Genomic DNA, 11063 nt, shown 5'->3' with positions numbered 1-11063 from the left:
GAAGACTGCAACGGGAGTATTCCGGCGCTCCATTCGGAAGTTGGCGCCTCTTCCTATTACCGACAACGACCAATCGAAGATTTCCGCTTTTGGAATGGTATTCCAACCGGCGGGAGTATGTACGCGATGAACGCTTCCAATAGGAAAACGAACGACGTCATCGAATGGCGCATCCGGATTGGCTGACGCAGCCGATGAAAGAGTATAAAAGTAAACAACATTGTATTTCATGTTTCATTCTGTATCCTGCATTTAACCATTGAAGAGGAAGAAGCGAATAAATAGAGGTAAAATTGAGAACAGTGTCTCATTCTTTTCGTCCGAGAACGGAGATTTCCCGAGCATTCGTGCTTCGTCCAGTTCCTGTTCGTTCATCCACTGGTTGCATGTGGTGATCGATTCATCTTCCATAAGTTCCACCTAGTGGACACTTTTAAAAGAGTTGAACTTTCCTGTTTCCCTGCTCATCAGAGCCTTGTGTTCGGCAGTTTTGCCGTGGTCCTTCGAGAGAGAGAGAGAGAGAGGTTTACTTCGCTGGTGGCTGTAGTGGTTGGCAGCTCAACGACTGGTGGCTGAAGAGTTATCAGCGACCCATCGTTCCTACGCTGTCCGCTGTGGTGTGCGCAGCCAACGGTGCATTGTCCCTACGCTGGTAGCTGTGGTGTGCACAGCTGTCAGTGGCTCATCGTCCCACTACTGGTGGCTGTGAGGTGCACAGCTGTCGGTGGCTTGATCACGAGTTGTGTCGTGGTCCTTCGTTTGAGAGAGGCATCCCGTCGCTGGTGGCTGTAGCGTGTACAGCCAACGGTGACTCTTCGATCCCGTCGCTGGTGGCTGTGAAGTGCATAGCTGTCGGTGGCTCGATCACAAGGTAGGTTTTCGTCTGTGCTGTTGTGGTAAGGGCAAATGAATCTACCCCAAGAGAAATTGAGTACATAACAGTATTTTTGTTCCCCTTAAATGAGTACCCTTATAAGAATACCATACCTGAACCATAACCCATATGATAGAACTATTCCACAAATGGTTTGGAGGATACCCTGAACATGTCGTTAAGCAAAATAACCGGACAAATTTTATTAGGGTATTCGCCAAACTCTTTGTCGCGCGTGTAATTTGACGTTAACCCTGATTTTTAACGAAATAACAAAACCGCACAGCTCTGCCCGAAGCTCTGATGTCAGTTTGCTTTTCTTTTTGCTGCGATGCACAATAACTGCACCGGGCTGCATCTGAGCTGAAGATGCATCAGTTGAGCAGCAAGCATGCACGTCGTATTTTGTTTTTGTTTTGAAGAAGTTTTCCCTTCGTAAGTTAATCAAGTTATACGAAAATTAAAATAATGAACGATTTCACTCTGAAATCGATCGCAACGGATTTGGTACCGTCCAATTATCTCTCAGTGGCCAACAACGCACGTGTCAATCGAGACAGACAGATAAAAGTGCTGCTGGAAAAGGTATTGAAAATTTAATGTTATAGCAATAATTACCATGATAGTTTACTGTTTTACATAATGGCAGAAGAAGCTTCCGGAGAATGGCTGGGACAATTCCACAATTGAATATTTCGTTAACGAACTGGCCCTTATGGATAGTAACAATTTTCCTAATCGATGTGGCGTTGGTGAACGCGAAGCCAGAGTTGCATGTGGTAGGTATTTTTTCGACACCTTCCTACATACAATATAATTTGGTTTGATTGTTTTTAGAATTAGTTCGCCGTCGACACTACAATTTTGCCCACGGTATAGGGAGATCAGGTAACCTTACAGACGCTCAGCCTAAAGCTGCAGGTTCAACGATTTTGAATAATCTCACAAATGCTTTGGTGCTGGATCTGATTCGGAACATGGGAGTCAGTAGTTGTAAGCGAGCCTTGTTGGTTCCATTGGCCACTGGTATGGCTGTAATGATGACGTTAGTTTCGCTGAAAGCGAAACGACCAAACGCGAGGTACGTCCTGTGGTCCAGAATAGATCAACAATCGTGCTTCAAGAGCATTCAATCTGCTGGTCTCACTCCAATTGTCATAAATACGGTACCGGTGGAGGAAAAAGGAGATCCCGTTGTGGGAACCGATCTAGATACATTTCGGGATAAGATTAGCGAACTAGGTCCTAGTAATGTGTGTTGCGTTCTAGCGACGACTAGTTGCTTTGCACCTCGTACTTGTGATAATATTATAGAACTGGCACGAATATGCCAAGAACAAGACATTCCTCACGTTGTCAACAACGCTTATGGGTTGCAAAGTACCTATCTCACGCATCAATTGGAACAAGCCGGCAGAATTGGGCGAGTAGATGCTTTCATTCAGAGCACGGATAAGAATCTACTGGTCCCCGTTGGAGGTGCTATCATCGCGGGATTTGATAAGACAGTTGTCGACCATGTTTCCAAACTTTACCCTGGAAGAGCGTCAAGTTCACAATGTTTGGACGTGTTAATGACTCTACTGTCACTTGGAAACACTGGTTACAAAAATCTGGTTGTTAAACGAAAGGAACTGCATCAGTATCTACTGAAACAAATGATTGAAGTGGCCGAATGTCACGGTGAATCGGTGATTTCTGGAAAGAATCCCATCTCGATGGCTTTCACTTTAAAGACGTTCGGCCCGAGCCAGCAAATGATTGGATCCATGCTACATAGGAGAGGCGTTTCCGGTTGTCGGGTCGTAACGGGAAAGGATGAAAAATCCATTGCAGGAGTGATGTTTAAGGCATGGGGTGCTCACCAAGACGATGCATGTGGGTCTTATTTGACGGCCAGTGCTGCACTGGGTATCAACGTAGAAGAGATAGACTGTTTCATCAGCAAACTGGAACAGGTCTTGAAGGAAAGGAGAATCAGCGAACCCTCCTAATGACGGTTGTAAACTAATTCCCAATATGAGTTGAGTATTGCATCCTAGAAAACTTAAAAGACCGACAATTTTTCTAGACAAATAAAACCCACTCAATTTATTGATACAAATCTAGCACCACACATTAGTACCCCTCATCAGAAGTGTGAATCTCATAGCCACCGAACTGGGTCAACAGAATCCGTCTCGTTTCCTGGTGATCCGCCTTGCCATAACCCTGCGAGTATCCGTAAACCTTTATCAGCTTCTCCTCTGCCCGATGTTCGATCCGACCCCCACCGAGACACTCCGTCTCCAGTCCCAGTCCAGCCAGTGACGAACTAACCTCATCGTAAATATCCGAATGCCAATTAGCGTGGGCGAATCCACGCACAATGTTCTTGCTTGGCTCGCTGCCATCGGATTTCTCCTTCCCGTAGACTTTGATTAGCACATACTTAAAAATTCCCTCATCGATTTCCACCAACGGAACAGCTTCCAACTTAGCATCGACCATCGTACTCACTTGTCGGACTGTCGGTCCTGCAGATTGTGAAACGATTAATTTTATACAACGCAATAATTCAGTAAAATAAACTCACCAGAAAATGTTCTACCAAAATTTAATCTAAAAATATTCCGAACCAACGAATGCAGCATAACGAAAGCCAAAAGCCGCACACGATTTGATTTGACGTCTAGAAATGTCAAACTGCCGTCAGAGCTGTGCGTCATTTTATCCTCTCCTGATCTTTAACGAAGCGCACGTGCGGAGTTATGGACAGCAAGCGCAAAAGGGAACCAGCATAAATCAGCTAATGTAAACAAAACCGCCGAAAAACATGCTACTCGCTGCTATTTTTTTGCGTAACACATTTTAACTAAAATTTTCTGTAACAAGCAGTGATTAGTGTGACAAAATATGTCGCTCGTGAAGATAAAAGACGCTCCCACCGTTTGGAAGTACCTTAACGGAGTGGTAAATGTGTACAAGCCGGCGGGCCTCACAGTGCAGCAAGTTCGCCACACAATCATCGGGAATCTTTGCCGGGGTAAGCCTCCTACATTTCCATTAAATACCTACTATATTGTTTATACTAATATAACAATGAAAGTGAAATATTTACAAATCGTTGAATTGCATTACATTTTCTAAACTGCTACCCTGGCCATTAGTCTAGAATTCCTGGAAAATGTTTTTAATTTGCGGAGTGATTCCCTGGATTTCGGGAAGAATTTCTATAATAAAATATTATTTTCTTAAAGAAGAATACATACGAATGAAAACGACCCAAAATTTCGACTTGTGACAGCATTGCATGAAACCGTCATCTTCCATCAACAGATCTCAACCAACTGAAGGTCCGGCCTCCGCTGGAGCGAGTCACCATCGAAAGTGGCACCGATTCCAAATATCTCGTCCGTACGACGGAAGACCTCTCCGACAATGTCCTGGTCGTTGGACCTCGCTATCAACCGGAAGACATCCGAATCCGAATGAGCGCCAACCATGGTCGCCTGACGAGTGGCGTTATAGGTAGAATCAACCTTCGGCCATGTTAAAAATGAATCATACTCAATTCCAATCTTTTCGCAGTCATAGGAATTAACAAAGGGCTTTCAATGGCCTACCGAATACAACAGAATCGACCCCTGCGAGTGTACCGAGTGACCGGATTTCTAGGTAAAGCCACCGAAACTCACTTCGGTGATTCGAGGGTAATCGCAAAGGCCACGATGAAGCACATCGGATCGGATAAGATCAATCGATTGCTCGCGTCGCTGCAGGCCTCCCATCAAAAGAAGATGTTCGAACTGTGCGGAGTTGATATGCAGTCGCAAGCTGCTTACGATTTGGCGGTGAAAGGTACCATCCGCCCATCGGCCAATACCCAGCCGATGATCTACGGTATCCGATTGGTAGAGTTTAGGAGACCATTTTTCACCATTGGTATGTACTCTGTCTTTTATCAATTCAATTGCCTTAACATTCATCTAATTTTGCAGAAATACACGCCATCAACGAAACGGAAACCTACCTGGGCAACCTCATCCACGAAATCGGTCTAAACCTAAAATCGGTGGGACACTGCGTCGGTATCCGATGCATCCGGCATGGACATTTTGAGCTGAAAGATTCGCTACTACGCAAAGATTGGAACCTCCAGTGCATGCTGAACAGTATGGCCCAGTCTAACCAGTTGCTCAAACAGCACCCGGAAATGTTGCAACAAATCAATTCCGAGCTTGTCGATCTGGAAGACGATCAACGTCTAGCGGAGGATAAGCAAGGATAAATAAAATCCTATATGTAGAAGCGAAGTAAGTCTCAATCGAACAATGTAATTTATTGATCACCTTTCCTTTCCCAAGTGCGCAAACTGGCACTCGTTTACGACGTTCGATGAGCAATACTTTGCAATGTGATATCAATCACCCTCACACCATTCCCTTTTTCGGGCGTGTCTCGTTCTCAAGGGTGTCGCGCGGTTCCACCGGTATGGTTTATTGCAATGCACTATTCTTCGCATTCGCTTTGATCGCGACGATCTGTGTGTGCAGCAGCAGTTGAATGCACTCAGGCGAATATAAAACAAAAATAGTAGAAAAGAAACTGCCTGCTGGATTCAAAGAGCATCGTGTGCTGGTCCAAATTTTAAACTTTATCATATTACAGGCTTCAGTCGCCCTTATGTTTTAAAATTACTTTTATAGCGTTCCCAATGAGGGCAAGGGCAGTCAAGGAAATCTTCAATCCGAAAAGTTCCTACTACTAGCTTTTACTGACTAAGATAAGGCGTAATAGGGATGGGTGATGCATATATACATGTGACAAGCAATGCATAAGGTATCCGGGGAAAAAAAGATCAAAATATTAGGATGGTTTCAGTTTAAACTTAAATGCTTTTGACGCTCATTTTGGCGTATGAATTGTATTTCAGTTAAGAAGCGTTCGATAGGAGAAAAGCCAATAGTTTTCAGTTATCAAACGATTACAAGGTGAATGATTCATCAGTTACCCAATTTCACCATAACTCATCATCAAGCGAAGTTCCACCCGATGACTCATCCCAATAAAATGCAGTGAAAACGAAGCTAACTCAGAGAATGAGTCACTTTTACTCAGTTGTGAGTCACTTTTACTCATTCGTATGGAGAAATTTCTAAAAGCGTATAGGTCACTCAGCGCATGAGTAAACTACTGTAACAGTGCAAATAAAATTCACGTAATATCCACCGTATTTTCCATCATACTATTCAGGTGAATATTACGTGTTTTGGGCGAGAGATTACATTTAAGTGATTCACATAGAAATCAAGTGATTTTCACGTAACTTTTATCGGACTTTCGGATGATCTTCAAATTGGAATCATTTAAAAGTTACGGAACATTGCTAGTCATACTGGATTATGTAGTAATGATTAAGTGAATTGACGATATTACACTAGATGGATATTTCAAGCTATTTGTTTCATTAAATGAATAAGGGCTATACATTCTTAAGAAATGTTATTTTTTTACTCAGACAGTCTAGCGAACAATAGAATTAACTAATTTACATTATTTACTAATGAACTCGAAGTTAACGTCCGTTTACCGTAGGACCACCCTTGAAGTTCGTCAATTGAATATTGTGAGCACCTTGAATAATCCATTTCCGTGTTCTGTAATTTCATGTTTAATTTTAAAATGAGTGTTAATTTATTAACATTATAAAACTTACGCTCCAAAATGCTTGGGAATCCCACTTCGTCCAACAACGACGAACGCGCACTTTCTACAGTCGCTATTTCTTTTAAATTGCAGGTACAAGAAAATTTTCATATCATGAAATCACGTAAAACTTAAGTGAATTTCACTTAAACTTCGCCAGCGTAACATGGCGACTGGACCCAGTGAAACCAGTGGAATTCATTACCATGCTTTTGAAGGTTATGTGTGGCACGTTAATCTTATTGAATCACTATTTTGGAGAGGTTACTTGAATGTTCTGGAAAAAAAAATACGTTTCCCGTTTGTTTGTTCAGTGTACATTTTTAGAAATTTGTCCATACCTTATGAAAATCTTGGAGTCACGTGTGACGCATAGGACGCCGAGGGGCATCTCAGGGGAAGCATAATATGGTTATCGCTTCTTATTTTAGAATTCTTCGCCTTTTCCGAATGTCTCTCTTCAGTCTTCAGTGGCATATTTCCATCTTGCTGGAAATTTGCGCACATGTTTCCCGTTCACAAAAAGGAAGGAAACGAGCTGTGGATAACTATCGAGGAATTACATCGTTAAGCGCCGTTTCGATGCTATTCGAGCTAGTGATTATGGAACCGTTGCTGTCCCATTGCAAGCAGTATTTAAGTGCTGATCAACATGGGTTTACTGTCGGCCGCTCTACAACCACCAATATGCGGTGTCTCACATCGTATCAGTGTTGGAAAAATCATTTTCAAAAAAAGTTCTATCACAGCTCATTGCAGAGATAAATCCCAAAGGAACTTCTCACAAAAAGTTCGCGAACGAGAGATGATAAAAAGTTCATGAAAGCGTAGAGCGAGAGAAATTTTCATTTCGTATCGCGAAAGATCTTTCGTCTCTCCATCTCACATCATTTCACACGTACTCGTGATTCGAACCAACCAAATATCCTCTCAGCTTTGTTCTTTTTTTCCAGCGAGTAAAGGTAGGCGATGATCACGCGAGAGTGTCTGTTTGTTTTCTTCTCGTTCTCCGATATTTTTCGCATCCTTCACATTAAATACCATTTCCAGAGAACTTTGAGATTTGGGCGTAATTGCTTTTGTAAACAAACACGTCATTCAGCGATTTCTCACGAATCAAAGCACAATCTAGCGAACTATACTATACCAAATGAATCATTCCTCTACCTGTCTGTGTTGTTATTTTTTTATATTGAACTTTAATTCACGAGAAATCGGCGAATTAAGTGTGTGTTTACAAAAGAAATTACGCCCTAATCTCAAAGTTTTCCGGATTTATTTATAGTTTTAGTTCTCAATGCAACCAGCTAATAGTAGATACTTGTAACTATTCACCAAGAGTCTAATCTTTGCTGACCAAATCATCATTTGTGGCTGTACTCTTCGACAAGAAGAACTATGCTATTAGTGCGAAGTACAGTTAGACCACTGAGATTGGCGCTTAGAAATGTTTAGTGTTAGCTAGCAAGCATTCTGTTGATTAGTCTTACTGCATTGAGAACATGCTTATTAGGGTGGTTCAAAATATCGGCTTTGCTTCACTAATTTCAATCGATTTTTAATCAGGTCCAGATAATTCTCCCAAAATTTGAGCTTATTGGGTTGTGATCTCATTCTGCAATGGCCATCTAAAATTTATAAAGGTATTACTATGGGAAAAGTGATTATTTTGTTCACCTCGTCTTTAAATTTCGCCATAATGATCTACCAATAAATTTGCCTTGTGTACTCATAGGAAATTTTCTCAGCTACATTTTTTTTTTTCTAAAGACCACTTTTTAATTTAACGTTGAGGAAATTAGTTATTAATTGATTTCTAATCTGCTAACTTTCTGATTTGATCACTCGACTGCATTAGGAAGAGGACAGCAATGTAACCCAGTAGCTCGCCCGGTAGCTTGAATTTCCACACAACCTTGAATAAAAATATTAAATTTGCTGGTCACTGGCCATAAAGCTACTGTACCTTTTTTCATGGATCTCAAACTGCAAAAAAAAATCTATTAAACATCGATTCTAAAAAAATAGTAAATAGCTCAAGGTACATGGTACTTTGATTAATTTTGTGTTCATTTCCAGCCAACTGGTAATAATTTTTTGTTTTCTTTTTTTTCTGCCTATATTTTTTACAGTTTTAATGGACATTGAATAACCTGTTTAAATTTTTTATCATCCTTAATTGCACACTAAAAAGATGTTTTTGTCAGATCCTTGGTCAGCAAATAAAGCGTTTTGAAGTTCAGCAGTGCAGCAGTCCCGCATACCTTATGGTTTTACATAGGGAGGGTCTAGACCCTTTCTAGTTTTACATTGTTTTACAGGATCCCAGTTCATATCATTCGATTGAAGATGAACCACTACAACCATTCAATCAATTCTGTGTAAACGAATTCTCACATGACCATAATTTGAAGAGCCCCTTTCTCATTCGAAGCTCATTGTCACTGTCAATTGAGTCACTCAGTATCATTTGATATACGACAGTGGAGTATGGAAGAAATCCAGGAAAATGGTCCCGAACAGACAAGTCGACCCGATGTCGGATCAATGTAAGGCTAATTTAAGGTCGATGTCGACCCAATGTCGTGTTAATGTCGGGTCAATTTTGGGTTTATGTCGGGTCGATGTCGGGTCAACATCGGGTTGGGGTTTGATAGAAGTCAGGTTGGTGTCGGGTTGGCTTAGCTTTTTCGCCGGAATGTCGACCAGAGCTCCGTTTGTGTGTAGGTTACACTCAATCGAATGATATATAGCGTTTCTCAAATGAGAATGATCCATGCCTTCGTCAAATGACTAAGCAACTGATATCACCCATTCGGAGGAGGTCCCCTTTGATAGCGAATAGCTACACTGAAAAAAGTTTTCACTTAGTTTCTATTAGGAACGCACTTAGAATTTTTCCAAAAACAAAAACAAAGATTTTTAGCTGAATATCACCTAGCATTAGAAATTCTATATGATAAATCATATAGATTTCATTGGACACATAACGTTCATGTGATTTAGTGGTGCAATTTCCAATTATGGGATCACATGAAAGTTATGTGAAATTCACATGGATATTTTCCACTGGTTATGTGATTTATTTTATGAGTGTACTTTTCTCATTTTCATCAAAAATGTTCAAATGATTTTGAGAATTTACAGCACTGGTAATAGCACAGTGAAAAAGTTCACCACCACCTATACCTATTCCCAACCATCCCCCTGCATATAATTATTGCATAAGAGCTTACAGGAACGATATTACGAACACTAGTGATGAGAGGAGCCATGCATTAACTGTATTTCGTGAAAATGAGGATACATTAGGCGCTCCTCCTTCCGCAACCCCCTATCCTGAGGAACGGTTTTAATATAAAAATTGCTAGTCACAAAATCTTACACTACCCTCCCCGTTCCTCGTTAATGTCGCGTTGACACTTGTGCTGATTCATTCATTTTTTTGCCAGAAACCAATGCACCAATCAATCAGTTGCACAAAACTGTTCACATCATCCTGATAACGGCTACTTTAAACAACAGGCGCCAGTAGACAGCCAGACAGCCAGGTACCAGACTTATCAGTCTTTAGAGATTGTATTGATTTACTCGGGATAGCTTTCTGTCTATAATCTTTCCCTTGTGAAATGTGCAGTGCAATTTTCAAGAACGAATGTGGTGTAAAGAGATAGAGAGAAAAAATGATCTGATATTTTTCGTATCCTCACGTTGGTGATTCGAGTTAAAAAAGTTCGCGATATCTCATTCTCTCATCCCAGAAAGTTCGCTCAGGAAATATTGGAGTGTGAAACTAGTGAGGGAAAGTTCCCAAGAGAAAACGTATCGCAAGCGAAAATGATATTTTGGTGAGAATTCCATCACTGCATCGTATATAACCTAAAGCATGTCAGATCGGGTTCAAACGGACGTTATTTATTCAGACCTATCTGCAGCATTCGACAAGTTGAGCCATCTATTGCGATTGCTGAACTCGGCAGGCTCGGTGTATGCGGTAATCTTCTGAGTTGGTTTCTTACCGGTCGCCAACTAAAGGTTACCATAGCAGATTGCAGATCAGCTAGCTTCTTCGCCACATCAGGTATATATCAGGGAAGCCACATGGGACCGTTGATTTTTATACTCCCCCTTATTCTGCGAGTCACGTGACTCTCTGTCACCGGTGAGGTGACAATTGTCACCTCGTGTGAGGTGACTCTCCATGTAAATCAAATGGAGAGTCACCTCACACGAGGTGACTATTGTCACCTCACCGGTGAGAGAGAGTCACGTGACTCGCAGAATAGGGGGGACTGTACCTCAACGACGTGCATCTGGTCATCGAAGCTCCTCGGTTATCATATGCAGATGACCTCAAAATATTCCTACGAATCCGCTCCGTTGCTGCCTGTCACTTTCTTCAACGTCAACTGAATGTATTCGCTAGTTGGTGCAGTTTAAACAGAATGGTAGTGAACCCAGCCAAATGCTCCGCTATTTACGTTCTCACGAAAACAACAAC

General features: G+C 41.6%; 3 protein-coding genes across 4 annotated transcripts in view; 2 read left to right on the top strand and 1 right to left on the bottom strand.

The window, feature by feature from the left end:
* The first annotated feature begins 1238 nt into the window (after window positions 1-1238).
* On the top strand, window positions 1239-2872 carry SecS (Sec synthetase). Its single transcript, XM_065223570.1, has 3 exons — window positions 1239-1459; window positions 1524-1653; window positions 1712-2872. Exons 1-3 carry the CDS (start codon window positions 1343-1345, stop codon window positions 2866-2868), a joined length of 1404 nt encoding a protein of 467 aa, XP_065079642.1. The 5' UTR covers window positions 1239-1342; the 3' UTR covers window positions 2869-2872.
* A 64-nt stretch (window positions 2873-2936) lies between these two features.
* The window catches only part of LOC135702511 (sex-regulated protein janus-A-like), a 125417-nt gene continuing 117290 nt past the window's right edge, over window positions 2937-11063 (bottom strand). Inside the window, exons 1-2 of one of the 2 annotated variants that reach the window (XM_065223583.1) lie at window positions 3450-3509; window positions 2937-3390 (exon numbers count right to left, since the gene is read on the bottom strand). In XM_065223583.1, the coding sequence (XP_065079655.1) occupies window positions 2993-3390; window positions 3450-3507 (456 nt within the window). In that variant the 5' untranslated portion in view covers window positions 3508-3509 and the 3' untranslated portion in view covers window positions 2937-2992. Of the gene's footprint in view, window positions 3391-3449; window positions 3510-11063 lie in introns of those variants that run through there. The other variant, XM_065223584.1, reaches the window with a different exon arrangement.
* On the top strand, window positions 3692-5164 carry LOC135702430 (pseudouridylate synthase TRUB2, mitochondrial). The gene is made up of 4 exons (XM_065223469.1): window positions 3692-3899; window positions 4193-4384; window positions 4445-4798; window positions 4855-5164. Exons 1-4 carry the CDS (start codon window positions 3770-3772, stop codon window positions 5142-5144), a joined length of 966 nt encoding a protein of 321 aa, XP_065079541.1. The 5' UTR covers window positions 3692-3769; the 3' UTR covers window positions 5145-5164.

This window comes from Ochlerotatus camptorhynchus, unplaced genomic scaffold (assembly GCF_037179485.1).
Source record: "Ochlerotatus camptorhynchus isolate MF236.1 unplaced genomic scaffold, CSIRO-AGI_Acam_v1.1 ptg000193l, whole genome shotgun sequence".
Classification (NCBI taxonomy): Eukaryota; Metazoa; Arthropoda; class Insecta; order Diptera; family Culicidae; genus Ochlerotatus; species Ochlerotatus camptorhynchus.
The sequence above is the reverse complement of the archived record's forward strand: the minus strand, read 5'-3'. Positions and strand labels throughout refer to the sequence as shown.